General features: G+C 46.8%; 1 protein-coding gene across 2 annotated transcripts; it reads right to left on the bottom strand.

Moving 5' to 3' along the window:
- Positions 1 to 20,875, bottom strand: ELK4 (ETS transcription factor ELK4). Of its 2 annotated transcripts, none has more exons than XM_027727994.2 (5): positions 20,785 to 20,875; positions 12,585 to 12,800; positions 10,360 to 11,265; positions 9,109 to 9,225; positions 1 to 8,228 (listed from the first exon to the last, which is right to left on the bottom strand). In XM_027727994.2, exons 2-5 carry the CDS (start codon positions 12,789 to 12,791, stop codon positions 8,130 to 8,132), a joined length of 1,329 nt encoding a protein of 442 aa, XP_027583795.1. In that variant the 5' UTR covers positions 12,792 to 12,800; positions 20,785 to 20,875; the 3' UTR covers positions 1 to 8,129. The 2 variants fall into 2 exon arrangements, with proteins under 2 accessions (XP_027583795.1, XP_039243985.1); XM_039388051.1 differs by lacking the exon at positions 20,785 to 20,875 and adding an exon at positions 14,349 to 14,421.

Below are 20,875 nucleotides of genomic sequence, written 5' to 3'. Positions count from 1 at the left end.
TTTGTTAAAAATATTTATTTAAAAAAATACAATTGTTTTGCATGTCTGGTTGCACATAACTATTAACATATGATTGACTTGAATAATTTTGCTACAATGCTTTTTTTAAAGCCAGCTTGCATTATACAAAGCAAATCCCTCTGTCAGTTCTTACATAAAATAGTTTTCTTTAACTATTCCCACCCCGTTTTTAAAAAAGATTGCAATACATTGATTTTTTTTATTTTTAACTTTTTTGCACAAAAATCGAAGCAATAGAAAAGTCACCTGATTTCTCAGGAAAGACCTTCATGATGTTTGAATAACAATTACCAATGAGCCACTGTAAAAGCAGCATTTGAAGTGTCATTACAGTGCAAAGGAAGTTTTGCATCTTAAAAAACTTTGCCTCCAAATTGTATTCAAACCTGAAATGTGTTCCAATAACTCCACGTTCTGCTCTAATCAAGCTGATCAGACTTTTGTGACGTCAACATGCTGAAGGTCTTCCTAAATGTTATCTTGGAAGGTTAAATAAAAGCAAAATTTAGTTAACACTGAACAATTACTGAAAACTTTGGCTATTTATGTACTTGCATTACATACCAGCATTTTTTTTTTTAACACAATGGCATTAAGATACTCTTATTATAAGGTATTATTTAAAAAAAGAAAGTTAGACTGAGAAGCTTTTCTGTCCCAGGCAGGTTCACCCAACTGTAACAAGGACCCCAGAGGGGTGAGGTTACAGTTGTCTCTAAAAGATCATGTCTAGAAAAGTCTCCAGTGTAGGAAGTTGAGACACTCACTACAACATAACTTGCTTTGTCTCCAGACTTGGTACTATATATATATTTATAGAAAAAAAAATAAATGCAATTCTGTTCAGGGAAAGAGCAGCTGAAAAATGTTCTCTCCGCTGCCTCTAATGTCATTTTTACCCCTGTTAAAATCACAGGAAGGTAAAAGTGGATCCATGGCAGAGTTAGGAGTCACCTGACAGGGAAATCTGCTCAGAAGCTGCTCCCAGCAGAGCTGGCAGAGCTGCTGGAGCCCAAAACTTTGCTGGAGCAGCAAAGAAAACCCAGATCAGCCTAAAAAAAAATTCAGCCACGGACTAGAAAGCACTGAAGGCATCAGGAAGTCACTTCCCAGAACAGAACTGCAGAAATCAACAGGACAAAACTGGCCCACCTTCCCACCGCCCAGCAGGTTTGGGTGCTTAAGTTGCTAAAAATTACCTCAAACTTCCCTCTCCCCTGCCTCTCCCAGCCCAAAAGCTGCCCCCAGAGCAGGTTCTCAGCCCCTGGAAGTCGGAGCAGTTGTGGTGGAGCCAATGGAGCTGCTGTGATTTCCAAGCCCCTGGCACACGATCCACATCTGCCAAGAGCCTCAGAATTCCCAAGGCAGTCTAAGGGTTTAGTCCCAGATTAATTCCAGCTGCCCCACTACCCATTAGGGGAGACAACCACCACCCTTACCTAGAATTTTCCCATTTATTTGGCTCTGTTATTACAAATACACTTCTCAGCTATAAAAACAGAGGGGAAATAAGCATTAAATGTGCTACTGTACTTATCACAAAACACTGTGACGTACATAAGGCCATCTGGTAACACTGCAACAGGATACAAACAAGGTCTGAAAAAGGGAGTTTTTTTTAGGATACAACTTGGTTTCTTTTTAAACTACAAGGAATAATCTCAACCCTGTTCACAGAGAATCAACGTCAAAACTAGCACATCATATATAGAAAACTCTGTGCAACTGAACAACAGCAGAACAAAAAAGTCAACACAACTCTAGAAAGCAGTTTCAAAGCCTGAAGATTTAAGACATGCCAGCCAAAAAATAAAAATAAAAAAAAGAAAACAACAACAAAAAAAAAAAAGGAAAGAAAAGAAAAGAACAAACCACAACACATCTCAAGGAGCTTCGAGCAAACCCAGGTATTGTAACCCCACCCCACCCCAGCACACAGCACACACTTAGGAACCATGCAGAGGCCACCCTCAAAGCCTTCCTGTGTTCAAAAAATAAAAACAAACACCATGAAAAAATAACCCCCAACTGAAAAAAAAACCCAAAAAATTAAAAAGTTAAAATAAAAAATCCCAGAAAAAACAACAGCTTCCAGTTATTGGTACAGCACTGCTGCATGTACTGCTCAAGGGCTGAAATGGGCTCCAAAATCACCTGCAGCCTCCCCTCCCGGGTCACTCAGTGTCTCCATGAAGGTCCCTGTTCTCCAGAAGGTTCAGCATTTCCCTGTTCCACCCCCTGCCACAACCAATTTGAGATGAAAACCTTCTGCAATGCCTGGTCTCAGGAGAGAAGTGTTTCGAGTAAAGGAGTCCAAACTTTTGTTCCGTGAACACAAAACTATTCACAGACAAATTTAAGACACGTTTGTTTTTTTGTTTTCTTTTTTTTTTTTTTTTAGGAGATGTGGCATCCAGCAATGTCAAAGCTGCTTTTAAAAATACCCTTTGGCAACACAACGAGTCCACGCTGTGGCATGATTGACTTGAGTCCTAAAAGAAAAGGAAAAGCCCCCAAAAAACCTCACCAGGGTGTGCAAAACATATTTAAAAGTGGCGACTGCACAGTGCAGTGGCTGCTTTGAGGGGTATTTATACAAATTTGGAAGCCAAGACTCCATCCTGGACACATCCTGTCAGGCATGACACACGTGTGCTCCATGCAGGGCTATTCCAGGCACAAGGAATCTAAAAAAACCTCCAAGTTTTCAGCTCTCAGGGTGTGCTTCTCGTCAGGCAGCTGGAACAGCTCCACAGGCAAAACCTTCTGCTACATTTTTTGGGAGGGGTAAACAAAAAAGCAATTCTAGTCAGTTTTAGGGTGGGTTTTTTTTCCCCCAAAAATAATGTTTATGAAGCAGGTATCTCGCTATTCCCAAAGGGAAATCCTTGAACACACACATCCAAGAAGGAACTCGGGCCCTGCCCAGCTTTCCTACCTGGCAGAGCCTGGTTCTGGCTCAGCCCAAAACCAATCCCCCTTCTGCAGTGAACAGATCCTCCTTCTTTCTGTTTGTTCTTGGTAAAAAGGCAGGAATAACACACCTCAGGCCAAGATCCAGGAGACACTAAACCCAAAGCTTCACTTTTCTGCTCCAGATGGCACCAGGTCCATCAGGGAACTTCCAAAGGAGCTGCTGCTGCTGAACAGATTTGCAGGGATGTACCATCCCTGTGGCTTTGCAGCTCCTCTGTTGTACCCTTATGACTAAAATTAGGCTGTGGAGAAAGATCTGGTTCCATTTCCAAGAGTTCTTCTCTGGCCAGGACCAGCTCTTACCTCCACAGTCGGTGTTACTCGCTCCAGGTGGAATTCCGTGTGCCCAGGGGCTGATCCAAGACAGAGCCTCCTGCAGGAACCCCCTGGAGAACTGCACAGAACTGTCACTGCATTTTATCCTTCAGCCTTCACCTGACAGCCCCTGATCCCAGCAGAGCAGCTCCAGCATGTCCCACATCCCACCATCCCGGGATGGCCAAAGGCTTCCCCACGGAGCAGACCTGCTGTCCAGACCCACCAGCTTCACTAAATTCCAATCCAACCACAAAACCCCCTGTTTAGGCAAGACATCCTATACCTCACCAAACATCCTGAACAGCTTCTAAGCACCAGGATTGCAATCCTCATGGATTTTGGACTGATCTGCCCAGTGTGACATCCTGGGGGGGCTCTTTGCAACACCGCGCTCTGTGATTTTTTTAAGACAAAATAAACCATCCATCCCCACGACCTCAGAGGCCAGAAGGTCTCTTTTTTTTCCCCCCCTATTTCTACTCTTACAGATACACATTCTATTTCTCACGCAGGAGAACTTAAGAAATGAAACAAAACTGTTGTGAACACCCAAAAACTCAAAACATCGAGTTTTAAAACACACCCTTTGACAACGTTCTGTAACTACTGCTGTAGTTGATTTTCAGAGCTGACAATACCAAGAGAGCCTCTTGATACAACACTGAGATGTATTGTAAACAAATATGCCTTAAAAATGGAAGAGGTTAAATCATAAAACAGGAGTACACACAAAACTGCTATAAAACAGGAGCAGAAGGTAACTAAAAGCTAAATGAATAAATCGTGGGAGACAAGAGCGTGTCAGAACTGCAGGTTCTGAGCTCAGCACTGGGAAAAACGCTACAGAAGTGGATCAAAACTCTCACCTGAGAAAGCCATCACTGCTCTAGGACAGCTCTGTCCTCCCACCTCAGCCTGCAGAGCTCTCATGTGAGAGCTGAAGTCCCGAGGGAACCTGACCTTGCTGCAGCTCAGCGTTGTGGGAAGCTGGGGAAAGGGAGATTTGCACCTAAGCAGCCTTCACTGTCCTTAGGAGGAACGCTATAAACACAAGAAGAATCTATTGGTGAGAAATCTGAGGTCTGAAAACGTATCAGAGGGAGAAATTACCCCAAATGAACCACTGAACAGGCAAAGCCTCTCTGTTCTCACACACCCCAAAGACTGCGTGGATGCTGAAGTCTGAGGATGCTCCAAGTTAAAACACTGAATTCTCCAACTCAAGGAATTTTATCACCTGCTGACCTATTGCAAAACACAGCTCCAATGTGCCAAAGGCAGTGCATAGGAATTGCATTCAGCCACCACTGCTGAACAGCTCAGGTTCTGAAACAAGGCTCTGGACTTGAGCTGCTGTTTAAAAAAAACCCCAATGCTCCTCCATCCCCCTCCTCCCCAGGATTCCCTTCACAGGTGAGACAGAACACGAATGGTTCTGTGACTGGAGGGGGTCATGAACACATTCCTGCTTCCATGGACTGTCTGTGGCAGTCTGTCTGGACTGTCTGTCCACTGGCATCCCGAGAATCCGGGCTCTCGGGTGTGGCACACACAGCACCAGCAGGGTGAGACTCCCAACTCTGCAGTGACATGGAAAAGAGATTTCCAGAAGCAAGGCAAGATGCTCATCCAGTCCAATTCTACCACCAGCTACCAATTAACCAATGCAAATATTCCCAAGCATTCCACAATCCCATGGCTACTCCAGCAGCATCAACTGGCAGCTAAGGAAAGGTTTCTGTAATGCTGCATTATCACTTTTTTAAGCCACCACAGTGCAAACTGCCACCGTGGCCAGGAAAAGAGAACCTCTGTTAACCCCCACCTGCCCTACACTAAATTAAAAAACAAGTTGCAAGGAGCTGCAAAGTGCTCCTGAAGTGACCTAGCAGAGAACCAGCAATCACATCACTGAGCCCCAAGGAGTCACAGGACCCTGTGCTCCGTCAGGAATGTGATCCAAAAAAAAAAGCTGGCAGTTCCATACCTGTCAGTAAATGTGTGTTTAATCAGGCAGCATATATACAAGATAATATTCCCTTTAAGTGACCTGAAAGCTGGAATGGAGAAAAGGCAGCAAGCTGCTCCTCTCCCCTCCCTTCCCTGCCCTTCCCATGTGCTTTCCCAACTGCCTCCTAAGATTGTAACCCTTCCGTGGATTTTGATTTCCCTTGGAAAGGAAAAGCAACCACCACCTCAGTGGATATTCCCAGACAGAAACCATCCCATCCAGGCTGCATTTCCACATGAGCTTCCTCTGCACAAGGGATTCCCAGAGGGAAAGGTGGCTCTCCCCCAGCTATGGCAGTGCAATCTTAGGAAGCTTCTTGGAGAAGAGCAGGAACCCAGGCTGGGTTCTCTTGCATACCCTATGCTCAAAGTGATAAAAGTTCACAGAGAATTAAGTGCATGTGTGCACACACACAACTTTTTAAACAAATAAACTTGGCTTTTCTCCATAGGGGACAAGGAAAGGGAAGCAATTAAATTGCAAGGGTTTTTAGTGCTCATTAAGTACTTTTTAAATTCTAATCCTAGTCTGCAATGTTGCTCTCAAAAAGTCCACACACTTGGTGGGCGTCAAATTGGCCAACCTAAAACAACCATTAAAAAAAAGTGCTGCTATTTATACATAGCTATATATATTTTTCTAGAGCAGACTCAAAAGCCACCATGCAAACCAGAAAATTCCAGATGCCTGCTCTCAATTATCATCTGCAGCTTTGCTTCTGCATTAAAAAAATAATAATAATTAAAAAAAAAAAAAAGAAAAGGTCAATATTGCACATTTTAAGAGCTGCTGGCACAGGAACTTCATCCTGCATCTGCTGATGTCTAAAATGTGAAGCATTTATGCCTCTGACAGAACCCAACAGGAAGACAGGTCACTCCATGAGCTTCTCCACCTGAAGAAGGAATACTCTTTTCTCCCATTCCCACTGGGCAGGTGTTCTGGATGAACAATGCCCCCCATTCCCCCCAAAAAAAAAATCAGCTGTTCCACCCACCTGTCCCAGGTGTCACGTCAGGAACACACAAAGTGGTTGTACACGTTTCAATGTCAGAACACAGGAAGGTAACACCACCAAGGAAGAGAAGTCTCGGGTGCTGTCACACCCTTGGAAAGTGAATTCCAAGCCTGCAAAAGTGGCAAAAGGGAAAAAAAAACTTCTGGAAAGCTTTGAGTTCACCAAACTTCTCCATGAAAGGGGGTGCAAATATGTACAGCAAACACTGTCAGCTCCTCTTGCTGCGAAATCTTCTGCTCCTGAAAACTCTGCAGGCAGCCAAGTGAGGATGCTGAAGGAGAGAGAAGCTCCCATCTGTTTTCTACTGGGTGTTTTATGGAAAAAGATTCCCTTCCATCCCCATCTCAACGCACTCAGTAGCAAAACAGAAGTTGCTGCCTGACATCAGATGCCCCAAGTGGAAGGAGGACACAGGGCCCAGCACCCACAGACCAAGACATCCAGACTCTGAGGGGCTGAGAGAGGACAAATCTCCCTTCCTTTCACTCCTCAGTTCTCTTAAAAGGCCTCCTGAGGTGTAAAAAAAAAAAAAATAAATCTAAGTACAAATTTCGTTTCGTCTCGAATGGCTCTGGAAATTAAATCTCTCATTCTTGATCCATCCACACCACCAAGAAAAGCAATGCAAGAGCAGATTTACAGCCAGGTGGACACACTGAGCCTGAGTTTGGGTCAGTGTTTCCTCAAAAAAAAACCAAACAACAGCTCTAATGCAAAAGTCGAGCTAAGAGCTGGTAGAAGAGGAGCTCCTCCACTTGTGGAAAAGCAGGAAACTTTTCCAAACCTGTGGGAAAGAGCAGTTAATGCTGGGACATCTGTGTTCTCACCACTGTTTGGGTGTGGAACTCCAGCACCAGGCAGCAACCTCAGCACAGGCACCCACCCCCCAAAACTTCCAAGGAAAATCCACCATCCTGTTCATCCAGCCGTGAGATCACAAGCTCTGGAAGAGGTCTCTGGCACAAGAAATGTTTGGACTTCAGCATTCAAACTCTCTGAGGGTTGAAAGGAACTCATCCCACCACTGATTTCTCTCTCTCTCCAGACCTCACCTCCCCACCAAAGGGAGGGCAGGGGAAGCATCCAGGATCCAGCCAGACCACTTCTCCGAGGGGTTGGGCTGGTGGGACACACACCACCACAATTCCCAAATTGTCCAATATCTCAGGATATGAAGCACTGAATAATAGTCCTTGAAAATTTCTCCCTGCAAAAAAGACAAGATGATTTTACAGCAGAACAGACCAGGCTGTTTTTGTTGCTGCAGAAGTCACCGTGGCCCCCCCAGGCAAAGCTGGAGTGCACACACCCCTTTCCCAAGCATTTCCTGGAATGCCAGCTTCCATCCTGATCAGATATCTTCTTGCCAAGCACAGGAAGCAGAAGAACAGAGGGTTTGTTTTTTTTTTTTTTCCCCAAAAGTCACAGAGAAAAGACTTCTCTGACACTGTTCACTGCAATCAGTGCAGACTCAGCTGCTGCAACACCGACCAAAAGTCCCTTTTTGACCACGTGAAATCTTCCAAACCAAGGAGGGAAGAGAAGAAAACTGGAGCTGCAGCTCCTATTAAGGCCTTTGCATATACATTCCCAACCTGGGTTCTTCAGAAAAAAAGGGAATTTTGCAAAAAAAAAGGCATTTTTACTTGGGAATGGCGAAAACTACGATCGTTGAGAATCTCTGTGTGGAATTATAAATTGCTCATTTTTAAAAAAACGTGGTTAAATAGAAGTGTCCCATCTTTCCCTTGTTTGCCAACGTGTCCTTTCCATGAATTCCATGTGCTATGTCTTCTGGAGATCAGGGGAAAACGGGCCAGGGGTAGAGGGTCCATCCAGTCCAGACAGAGTAAATGGGCCATGACTGTTCAGCACTGATGGAAACTAAGAGACAAAACAAAAATGATTAGGCAAGAGGTCACTTTAATTCATTGTTTCTCCCCTATCTGTGCATGTAGAAAAAAAAAAAACAAACAACAAAACACAACAAAGAAAAAACACCCCAAACTTCAAAGAATTCTCTCGGATTTCTACTTTTAATTTAATTTTTTTAATGCCACTGCAAGCAGTGGCACAGCAATCCCTGCCCTGAGCACTGCCCATGTCCTCAATTAATAAGTGACTTTAATACAGGTTGTTGGGAAACCACAGGTCTAAATAGTCCCTCAGTTAATTATCAGCTATTTCTAGAGGAAAATGGTCAGTGCATTGTTTATTCCCCATCCTCGTGGCATGTATGAGCTACTTCCTTCATCTCCATGGAGATGAGAGATCCCAACCCAAAAAGCAACCACTTCAATCCCACCCTTTGCCTGAGCAAACCCAGGCAGCAGATGTGGTTATTCCAATGCCAAAGTGGAAGGTGAGGGAAGAGCACGAGGAATTACAACTAAAGGAGGGGTTTTTTTTAAAAATAGGGGATTTTTTTTCTTATATATTGAACAAAATTATTTATTAAAAGCAGCGAAGGTGAGAATTTCCAAGTAACAAAAGACAGCAGAATGGAGAGATCACAGAATCATGGAATGGTTTGGGATGGAAGGGACCTTAAAGCCCATCCAGTCCCACCCCCTGCCATGGGCAGGGACACCTTCCACCAGCCCAGGTTGCTCCAAGCCCTGGCCAACCTGGCCTTGGACACTTCCAGGGATGGGGCAGCACCTACAGCAGGTATTTTATTTCTACAGCAGGTATTTGGGTAACTGATTCCTGCAGGTCTATTGAGGAAGGGACTGAAAAGCAGGGAGAGATTGGCTGAACTCACCTGAAAGAGGGTGTTAGCACCTTGCAACCTGGCAGGACTGAGAGGAGCCACCGGGCTCAGGGTACTCCAGAAGTGGATGCTGGAGAGCAAAGGGCTGGGAGTCAGCAGGATGGGAGTCTGGAAGAGACAGGAGAGCTGAGTGAGACCTGCCCCTGGAGCAAGAGCACGTGGAAGCCCAGCCACAACCACCTCAGCTCCTGCAGCTGCCAGGGCTGGCTCCCAATTTCAGGAACTCCCAGTCCCTGCTCCTCCTCCCTTCCCAGCCCCATCCAGCTCTCCCTCCCCTGGCTGAGCAATCAACCCTCTTTTCCCAACAGCTGCCAAATCCTGCTGGAACCTCCAGCAGAGCAATCCAGCACACAACACCTGCAAGGACTTGGGAAAACCGGGATTGGGAACTCCAAAGGAGCAGACAGCAGGCACAAGCCTGGTCTGGGTGACAATGACAATATAAGGAACAATAAAACAAGTTTCCACCCAGCTTCTGAATACCCTGGATGCTCCAGGTTCACCAGCCAAACACTTCCCAGGGTGCCAAAAGAGCAACTCCACTTGGTTTTTTTTCCCTGCCTTCAGCCATTTCGCTTTTCAATCAGCAGCTTCCCTACAGCTTCACTCTAATTCCAATTTATCACAGGAAAGAGATTAAATAGATACAGAATGATTTAACAGCCTAGCTGGATTCAGTTCTCTTCCAAGTTTTCCATGAGACACAAAAGCTTTCCTTTCCCACACAAAGATAGCAACCAAATTAAGCAGCTGCTCTTATTGCTGTTCATGTTCACTCACAAGACTCTGGCCTTAACTAAATGCCTATATTTGAGTAAAAAAAGCTGCCAAACAGACACCTCTGTGCTTCTCTATTTTTAAAGTATTTTCAGAACCAGCTGAAGGATGAGGGCAGGGTTTAGGGTTTCTGAAATAATTCAGTCCCTCCCTGGCAAGGTTTACAAAGGATCCTGCTGGTGCTGGTTTGGGTTTTGCCTCCACATGCCAACCCTGCCCAGACGTGCAGGGCTGACACACCACTTGGGCACCTTTTTGGGGTGAAGTTAATACCAACTGTGAATAAAACTTAGGTTTTAATTAAAGAGAAAAAAAAAAAGGGGGGGAGGGACATCCTGAGTTTCAGAACACCCCACACAATGAACCGACTATTCATTTTCCACTTGCCTTCCCTTACTGGTTTAAAATGTAACATAATCACCATTGTTACTTTAAAAAAAGAAACCAGGAAGGGAGTTTGGTTACCTGAGAGAAAAGTGCTGGAGTAAGAGAAGCAGTCGGGAGAGAAGGACTCAGAATGCCCAGAGGACTTGGATCACTGCCCGTGATGACGAGAGTGGGAGCCAACTCCAGCCCTTTGGGTTTCTTAGATCTGGAGAGGTGATTGGCAAATTCCTTCTCCAGCACGGATGAATCCTGCTCTTTGGGCTCTGGGGATTGGTGCTGAAGGCTCTGGGCCTGCTCCAGCTGCTGGGAGGCCACGGACTCGATGTCCGTGTCAATGTCCAGGTCGGGATTGGAGCTCAGGGGCGGCGACGGGGGCGTGGAAGGGACCTGGAGAGTGGGAGACACCGAGGAGATGGGGGGGGTCGGGGTGAAGCTGCTGGTTAAGTTTGGCAAAGGTGCTGGAGCTTCGGGGACAGTTAACTTGGGCAGGACGAGCGTCTCCAGGGTCTGGAGGGTCTCCTCGGATCCCATGGGAAGGGAGGAGGACGCGGCGGGAGCGGCGGAAGCCGCGGAGACGGTGGAGACCAGGGGGGCCGAGGGCGGCTTTTTGGAGGGCATGGTGACAAACTTGATGACGGAGGGGGTCGGCTCCTGAGGCTTCTTCTCCGTCAGCTTCTCCGCCGGGTTCTCGATCTTGATGGACCTGAAGAGTTTGACGCTGGAGCTGTTGAGGGAGTTGAGGGTGAAGGAGGAGTACAGGCCTGAGTGGATGTAGTCGTTGCGGCTCGAGGACTTCGCACACGACTGGGACTTCTCCTTCCCACAGTTTTCCACCTCCTTTGGAGCGCTGTTGACCTCTCCAAAGCCAGTCAGTTCAGGGTCTCCTTCTATCCGGCCCACGACGAGCGGGTCCATATTTAAAATCTCCGGATACGAGACAAACTTGTACACAAACTTCTTACCGTTCACTTTCTTAATGATATTCTGTGGGTAAGATACACATGTATATTTAGACCTTCTTCAGATTAATTTTCTTCCTACAAACACTGCCCAAAATAGGCAGAGGAATTAAAGCCTGTAATCTTTCATCAAAAAAATGTTTCTTTTTTCCTGCCTTAAAACCACACTGCGTTCCTGCAGTTCAGTCCCGCTCCCAGAGCAGCATTCCCAGAGCTCACAGACAAAACACTAGAACAGGTGAGCTTAACCTGACATTAAATACACCAAAACCAGCCTAAAACCTGCTTTTAAATAAAATAAAAAATTACCCATTAACCCCCTCAAGGATCACTGCCCTGGGTACAGTCAGGGTAATCTAACAGGAGAACCTGCAGTATTAAAGGGTTTCTACAGCTTTGCAGAACTGAGAGCTGGTACTTCCAATCAAACCCCTTTTATCCTTAATAAGATGCTAATAAAGGAAAATAAGTAGCTGAACTAGTCAGTGGAATGCAGGATAATCAGCTACTTCAATACCACAAAACAGCATCTGTCAAACTTGTTTTGCTCCTTAAGTGAAATGCCACACGCAATTCGGGCTTAAGATCATCTTCATTTATCATGCAATTATTATTACTGAGATCTCTTCAGCACAAAGCCAGATTTGTGCCACCCAACAATAAACACCAGTAACTTACCACCTGCTACCCACTGAGGTTCCTCAGAAACTGTTTTATTTTTATCTCCCACACTTGCCCGGTAACAGTTGTGGGATAAACGGCTTATTGAAACCAAGGTAGGTCTTGAAGACATTTTGCTAAACAAGAGAAGCTTCTCACTCAGCTGGGCTGAAATCACTGACCATGTTAGAGGTGAAATTCTAAACACACGGAGAACAATAAAAATACTTCGGGCTGATTCACTGAAAATCCTTATTTTGAAGCCCTTTTGTAGAGGCAACTGCAGGAAAGATCTTAAGGTGGTGCAACACTCACCACCTCAGTCATCATCTCCCAGTGTTGTTTTACCTGGAGTGCTGAGGATTTTAACCCTTGCCAGGGGATGCATTTTTGGAAAGGGGATTAGGATTCAACAATTTACGTTAGCAAAGACACAAAGAGAAAACTCTGCACTTAGAACCTTATCAAATAAGCAACGGGGAGGAAACGCAGCACAACGATACAAGAGATTAAAAAAAAAAAATTAAAAAAAAAAACAAAACACTTTTAAACAAACCAGTACGACTTCCTTAAGCCTGGGAGGAAGAGGAGTGACAGCCACCCGCCCCCTTGCAGGGGATGAAAAAGGAAACAAAGCCCATTAGGCTGGTAAAGATGGCTAAGGATTGGAGGGGGATTTGTTACCTTCACGTAGTAGTATCTGAGCGCTCGGCTGAGTTTATCATAGTTCATGCTGGGCTTGTTCTTGCGGATCCCCCACAGCCTGGCCACCTCCTCTGCCTGCAGCAGCTTGAACTCCCCGTCGTTGGAGGTCCAACAGATGATGTTCTTGTTCTGAGGCTCTTGGAGGAGCTGGAGGAGGAACTGCCACAGGGTGATAGCACTGTCCATAGCAGTGAGCTGCAAGGCAGAGAGGCAGAGCAGAGGCAGGTTACCAGAGCATTTCCCTCCTCTCCCTACAAGGGGGTGATGGAGCTGAGATGTTATTTCCAAAGCCAGCAAGAGTAAAAATTATTAGTCACCAGTCGTGAAAGATGTTCCCTGCAGAACAGAGAGGCTGAGTGCCAACTCTGTCGTCTCCTCCCACATGTCAGTACTTTTCACATGGGTTATATTTAGCCTCATTTAACTAAATCAGGTCACTTTGGGTAAGTTGCAGTGAGTCACTACCCCAAAAAAATGTTTCTAAGTTGTTCCATGTTCACCCACTCTGGCTTGTACTGCTTTATGAGAAACAGCTCAGGTACACTCAGGTAAAAAAAAAAAAAAAATTAAAAAAAAAAAAAATCAAACCTCCCACTCGCCGCCTCCTTTCCGTACCTGCTCCCACCTCCAACCTCAAAAACAGCAGATCAAGTAACTGCAAAGCTCCAGGAAGATGCCAGAGCAAAACAACTCCATTTTCCTTCAGTTCACACTTCTGCCTCTTTGTCATCAGCCCTACTCCCCTCTCTTTCAAATCTTTCCTTTCCAAGTATCATCCCTTTTTTTTTTTTCCTAAGAGCGTAAACATGAAAGTAAATAAAAATTATTTCAAGCGCTGCCTTTGCTTGTCTCAATTCCTGCCATGTCTTACCTACACCAACGATTTAGGCTGAGACTTTCTAGGATTAATATCTGCCAGCTGATTCCTGAACTCCCAGAGTGGTTTTCCTCTCCATGTCTAAATTCATCAAGGACAGACAAGGCAGAGAGATGTCATTTTTCCTTGACCATATCTGACTACACAAAACAGTATTTCCACAAACATTTTTAAGCAGGACACTAATAATTCTGTCTGCACAAGGGAAGTATAAGACACACCAGATGAAATATTAATTCAGCATCTCGTATGGATTCTCTTAGTCCAGAACTGTGACAATTAATGCAGTTTAAACTTCTTCCTGTGAAATGAAAACAAACCCAGGTGCTCCGGAATAAGAACCACCATAACAAAAGACACAAAAAGGGGTTTTATATGTAAAATTGCTACATTTTTTTCCCCTCAGAGAAGAAACCTAAGAGTCCAGGGGTTTCTATCTGGGTGAATCCACAGCCTGAGAGCCCAAGTGCTGTTCCCAACCAAAGCAGAGGCATCAAGTCCAAGGACTTGTTTGAAGTCCATGTGTACACAGGGCTCAGTTTAAGATCCAGCCAGGACTGCCAGCTCATCTTTGCTCCCAAAGCCTTTTATTCCAATCTCATTACTGCCCAGCACTTATCCAGCCCTATATAAGGAAGGGAACAGCCTCCATGTGAGCCTCAGCGTTCAGCGAGCCCCGAGAAAGGATTACTGACAGTTTACACAGGGCTCCACGTTCCTACCGAAATCAGGTGCCCCGGGGCAGGTGCCTTTTTGGGCCCAGCCCACGCCATTGAACCTGTTTTGCAGAATCCCTGCCCCATGGCAGGCTGGGTGACTCCCCAGGGCCGTGCCATCGATGGAGCCGGTTAAATTGCTGCAATTACCTGGAACAATCTCCACCTGAGGGACACCCACACCACGCTGCTATGCTGGCCTAGGGTGCTTTCCCCGCTAATTACCGCGCACACACAACTCCCTGCTTGCCCAAATTAATTGCTCGGCACTCGAAGAAACTCAAGGCTGTGCTTCCAGACTCTTCCCATGGCCTGCCAGCTGATCCATAGGGGATCAGCTCTGCCTTAGAACCGCCTGGAATCCACGTTTGCCAGCAACGTTCCGTGTCTCCGAGGCTGAGGCTGTGCCCGCTGCGGCTCCTCATCCCCGGGGATGAGGCACACGCATGTGTCGTGCAGACAGGAGGATCTGCAGAGCTGTCAATGCCAGGGATACGTGCTAAGAGAGAGCAGGAAGATGAAGTTGAGTGATTATTCCCACGCTGCATTTATCTCCAGCACTTTGGGAACCCGGATCAGCACTGCACCAAACGGGCTGACTGATGCAAGGGGAGGCAGCCACGTGGAAATCAGATTAGCAACAGAATTTCAGAGTGGCAAAGGCTTTTTTTTTTTTTTTTTACCCCTCCTCCTAAAAAAATCCATGCAGGTTGCATCCCAGAATTTAACTGCTATTATTTCATTAGGCTGCTTCCCTTTAGGAAGTACCACCTCGCTGTAGCTCAAAGCTCATCAGCCTCTGCCACAGCCAAGCATCCAAACCTTTGGAATCACAGCTGGTTTGGAATCCAGCTGGAGACACACAAAGCTGACAGAGCAGCACTCTTGACAACACAAAGTTCAGTAACAGAGCACACATGGAGTGGCCAAAATTCTGGGAAGTGCAAGATATTAAAAAAAATACACCTTTCCCTGCACTGAGCTATATCGTTCTCAGGAGCATTTACCAAATTATGAGTTCATACTGCCCAAATCCCTCGGTTTTCCAGCTGGAAGGATCCCTCTCCCAGGGGCAGAGTTCCAGACTGTACTGGAGCGTTACATTGATCAAGCCCCTGCTGATGTTTCTGGCATTTACAGCTTTAGGGGTGTCACGATTTTGGCCATAGTTTGGAGGACACCTTGAGTACCCTCAGCTTTAAAAAGTCTTGTGTTAGACACGTTAACAGGGTGGAAAAGTCTTACTGAGACCCTGGTGTTATAGAACAGGAGCAGGAATTGTTCATGGATGGGTTATATTGCACATATTCCTCTTTACTCAATATTTACTGTGTACATCTAGAGGAAATGATGGAGATCCCTCAGTGGAACCTCATGGATACCTCAATGGAGCAGGGAACACAGAGTTTTTCTGAAGATTTTACACACAAAGGGAAGGCCAGAAAACAACTCTCCACAGTGGTCAAAGCAATGGGATCACAGGTGGATCTTCAGGCTCCAGGAGCAGCTGTGAACTGGGAAAGTATAATGTGTTGTATTGTGAACCAAGACGTCTCACTTAACTCCAGCACAAAAGCTGCTTTGATACAGCACAAGAACACATCAAAGAACTCCTGTTTCTTCAGGAAAAAGCAGAGTATGAAAAAAAAAAAGAAAAAGAAAAAAAATCACACAAGATGTAAAATGAAAACCAGCAGAGGCGAGCTGAGCACTTCTCTTTGTTTGAGAACCAAGGAACACGTTGAAAAGGTTCCTCCTCCTCCAGCACCTGGGGCAGGAGGAGGCAACTGCTGCTTTTCCTGAGCCTTTACCTTGCAACCACGGGGATGAGAAGTGGCTCAAGCTCCTTGTGCTGCCCAGAACATCTTCAGGTGCCCTGCAGAGGAGGATCCACGCCATGGCCACATACTCAAACCCCTCCTGCACCGACACAATTCAGAAGATCCTCTTGTCCCTTTTATTCAAAAAAACCCCACACTCTGCAGGGATTTTAAAGACCCACTAGTTAGAAAGAAATCAGGATGAGGACAGGAACCCACTGTCCCACTCCTCCCCTGCATTAACGATGCAAACAGCATTTCAACTTCTTTCAAATGCCATGAAAAGGCCCCAACCTCCTCTCACAGCTCCCTGTCAGCACAAATCTGATTGCTTTTTCTTCCGGATGAATGCACCAATAATTACAAAACACACCCCTGCGAGCCATCTTTCTGCTGAAGGTTATTTTCATGGAGAAAGGAAAAAGGTCTAAAGCGAAAAGCCGACGAGGGAAGGAGGCAGAGAGGCAGCACTGCTGCTTGTGACAACGGCCTTGCCACTCCTGCACCATCTGAGCAGAGGCAAAAATAGTTGCCAGAGGCAGAGGGCAGTTATACTTTGTAATGAGCATGCTAAAATAGAGCACTATTATTGTCTTGAGATCTTCTCTGACGCCTACGGATGACCCTTGAAGTTCACTGAGGAGCTGACAGAGTTTGGCTGCAAACCTGAGCCTTCTCCTGCTGCTGCTGCTGCAGCTTCCAGGGCCTTGACTTTACAAAGCCTCAGAGTTTACAGCAGGGCCAGGACATGAGATATGGATCTTTCCGGCGACTTCTCCTCCTGCATCTGTGCCACAGCCACAACCAGCCCCGTGCGTGTGATTACAGAGCCCCGGGCTCTGCACCTCCTGGGAAGGAGGGTGAGCAGCCAGGGGTGGCACAGCGGGCACGTGGCAATCTCACCCTAATCTCACCCAGCAGCTACACTGACTGCAGCCAAACAAACTCCCTCTGTGCTCAAAAAGGACAGGCACCCCTTGCCAGGCCCTGAGGAGGGAGCAGAGGCAGGACTGGAGGGGGGAATTAGGCCTGGCCTAACCGTGTTCAAGGTCTTGTGGCAGATTTCCTGTGCTTTGACTGGACACCGAGTAATCCCCAGTAATCTTTCACCTCCACTCGTTCCAACAGCCTCTCTCACCAGCATCTGCAGCCTGATGAGTTCTGCAGATGGGCTGAGTAAAACCCACACAGGAACAGAGATGGAGCAAAAGGAAAGGGAGGATGTCACACGGTCACACAGCGAGGACAAAACCACCGCGATTGAACCGGCTGGGTCACAGCTGTCACACTCAGGAGACACAGGAACCTCTGCTCAGCTCAAAAATAACGAAATTAAGGCAGCAACAGGTCTGGGGGACCTCACAGTGGCACAGGTGAGACGTTCAGGCGAGCAAATCAAGGCTTCAGCTCCAGGAAATTCCAGGAAATCCGGGCTTGTGCTGTGAGTCCAACACGGAACCGGTCACGCTTCACCCCACAGAGCCATTCCCAGGGTTCCTCAGGCAGCCTGAGATGGCCATGGTGTGTGAACAGAAGGAATTTGGAGACAATAACTCCTGCCCCGTTGTGCAATATTCCTGTGGACACAAGGCCCTGAGAGCTGTTCCAGGAAAACAAACAACGGGGTTGGCTGAAGGAGACTTTTGGAGGTCACAGGCCCAAGGCCGGGTTCCAAACCTCAAAAGTCTGATCAGGTTTTTTCAATGTCTTTGTCCAGGCAACTAAATAAAATTCATAAATAAGTGGCTGCCCAACCCCTTTTATTTCAGTAGAGGGGCAGGGCGGTGGGACACGGCTGATAAAGTATCTAATTAAGTGCTTATCAAAATACAACCAGGCAACCATTTCGTTAGCACAGCACTGGAAATATCCCTTTACTAATAAACCTTTCACAAAACCTTTTCAAGCTCCTGAGACGGTGGCTCACCTGAACTGGTACTTTTAGGATTTTATCAATTTTAATTAATTTTAGAAAGAGGGGGAAAAAAAACCAACCTGTTGTCCAAAAAACAGCTTTTACATACCCTGATGTGGTGGGAAGCACGAAAGAGTATTGAGTCCTTTTCCAGAACACACAGACAGGTGAAATACCAGGTTAAAAACTGTTATATGTGTAAAACAAAGTTATTATTCACAAGGAATTAAAGCAGAGATGCAGAATTCCACACCTGCAACACCACCCTCCAAAAAATTCCAAACCCTGGCAGCTTTCCAAGTAGCAATCAAATTGTACCTTCTCTAATAACTTAGTAAAATCAGGTAAGAGTAAGGGACAAAAAAAACACCCTAGACCCAATAAATCCTTGTTTTCCCCTGTTGTTTCCAAAGGAGTCAGGAAAATCAGCCTGTTCTGAAGGAGAAGTCGTGGTTATCGAGGCAGGAAGTTCCCTGGAAGGAAATGCTGGAGGTTGTCCTTATGATAAGAGCTGATCCAGAGTTTTCACTGCCTAATCCCACTCCAAGCCTCTTTTTTTTTTCTTTTTTTTTTTTTTTTTTAAAAAAAACTCAAAACAAGTTGCAATAAATTTTGGGTTCCTGGCTCAAAAATGTAAGTTGCTTCAGATGAAATTTAGGTGTTAACAACTATTTCGGGACTCGGGAACAAACTGTTTCAGCTTTTCAACTCCTGAGAAATGAGTATTTGTTTTTCTTAGTATTTTCTAGTTTTTCCTCAGTTATTTTTCTACTTGCTTCCTGCATATTTCTCACTTGCTTCCTGAATTAGCAAACCAGGATCAGAAAACAAGCCACGAAGGACAGCAGTGGCATCGGGATTCCCACTGGATTTATGGCTGCAGGCTCAGGTTGGCAGTGGATGAGCCAAACAGCTTTTTGGGTGTTTTTTTTTAAATCTCCATACAGAGACAATGATGCCCCTTTGTTACCAAACAAGATTTTGATCATCACGACTGACACTGATGGAAAACAGTGAAAAAGGGGATTTCAAAGTACTTTCTCCAGCTGCTCCAATCACTGACCCTCCACCCCTGGCTGGGGACGACTGACATGCCAGCATTGATAATTTTATGGATAAACCTCATTTCCCTGCTTTTCCACAATCTGATGAACAGTCTCCCTTTCCTAGCTCTCCTTTTTCAGGATATGAGAGCACAGAGAGCATGGGAAGGTTTAGGACAAAGAGAGAGAATGGGAAACTTCAAACCCAAAGCACCTTTGATCAGTCCCTGCCTGGTTTGTGGCACTGATGGGATTGTTCCTGACTAAGCCATAAAAACACTGATTTCCCTGGAAGCTCCTAAGCAGATTACACTTGCTTCCTCCTGAAGATGGACTGAGGGGGATGTTTACCAACAGCAGATTAAATTGGCTTCAGTGGGAATGAGTGAAGCAGAAGCATCCTCAGTTCAGAGCAAGGTCTGCACTGTGGAACAACCCCAAACAACAGGTTAAATGGTTCACGTCCATCCCAGCTTGATTATGAGAGGGAAGTCTCATTTAAGCTGGAAAAGCTCTCCTTTAACAATGTTTATGATACACTCAGCCCCGTTGCCATGGGGATGGAACAACTATTCCCTCCAAACAGGCGCTGAGACCCTAAAAATAAACAGCCCGACCGAAATCACGAACACGCCGCTGTGTCAGGCACGGGGATCGTGTTTGTTGGGAACAGGATGAGGAGAGAGAAATGCTAATGACTGGATTCTGCTCCCCCCAACGCCCACAGAGCAATCCCTGTGTTTCTCAGGAGCTGCTCCTTAAAACCACCATGGAAGGGCTCTGGATTCCAGCCCCCCGGCACAGCACACGGGGGTTAGTGGAGGTTGGCTGTGGAGGTAACACAGGTGTGTGTGTACATGTGCATACAAAATAAAGGATCCCAGCAGGGATTTGCATGCTTTCCTCTCCACCTCCCTCATTGATGTGGGCAGGAATCCACCCAGCTCAGGGAGAGCAGTGCAGGAGGACTGGGAAAAAAAAAAAAAATAGCGGTGGAGCGAGGAATTGAAAAACAACCACCCCCTGGATCCAGCCAACCAACCAACCCTGGGAGCCAAACAACCCCTGGATCCAACTAACCAGCCCCTGGATCCAACTAACCAGCCCCTGGATCCAACCAACCAACCAACCAACCCACCATGGCCTCCAACCAACCCCTGGATCCAAGCAACCCACCCTGGGATCCAAACAACCCCTGGATCCAACCAACCAGCCCCTAAATCAAATCAATCCCTGGATCCAAGTAGCCACTGAATCCAACCAACCAACCCCTGGATCCAAATAACCCCTGGATCCTGCCAGCCAACCAACCCACTCTGGGACCCAAACAGCCACTGAATCCAACTAACCAGCCCCTAAATCCAATCAATCCCTGGATCCAATCAATCAACCCCTGGATCCAACCAGCCAAGCCCTGGATCCAAAGAACCCCTGGATGCAGCCAACGAATCAATCCCTGGATCCAACCAACCACTGGATCCAGTCAATCCCTGGATCCAACCAATCAACGTCTGGATCCAAACCACCCACCCCTGGATCCAACCAGCCACCGAATCCAAAGAATCCCTGGATCCAGCGCACCCCTGGATGCAAACACCCAACGCCGGGACCCCCCGAGCCCCGGCTGCAGGCGGGCACCGATCCCTCCCCTCCCTCTCCTCCCCGGCGGAGCGGGGCAGGCGGGACAGCCCCGGGCCGCCCGCGGGACCCCCGTCCCAGCGTCCCGCAGCCCCGCGCGGGGGGGATCGTTCGGACCCAGCGCGCCCCCCGGCCCGGCGCTGCGCCGCGCCCCGCCCGCCCCCGCTCACCGAGGAGGAGCCCCGCCGGTGCCCGGGCGCGGCGCTCCCGTCCGGTCCCGGTGCTGGGCGCGGCCCCCCCGCCGTCCCTCATGCCCGGCCC

This window comes from Pipra filicauda, unplaced genomic scaffold, assembly GCF_003945595.2.
Source record: "Pipra filicauda isolate LSUMZ 115617 unplaced genomic scaffold, ASM394559v2 scaffold602_size241134_pilon, whole genome shotgun sequence".
In the NCBI taxonomy this organism is placed as follows: domain Eukaryota; kingdom Metazoa; phylum Chordata; class Aves; order Passeriformes; family Pipridae; genus Pipra; species Pipra filicauda.
This window is presented reverse-complemented; position numbering and strand designations above follow the sequence as displayed.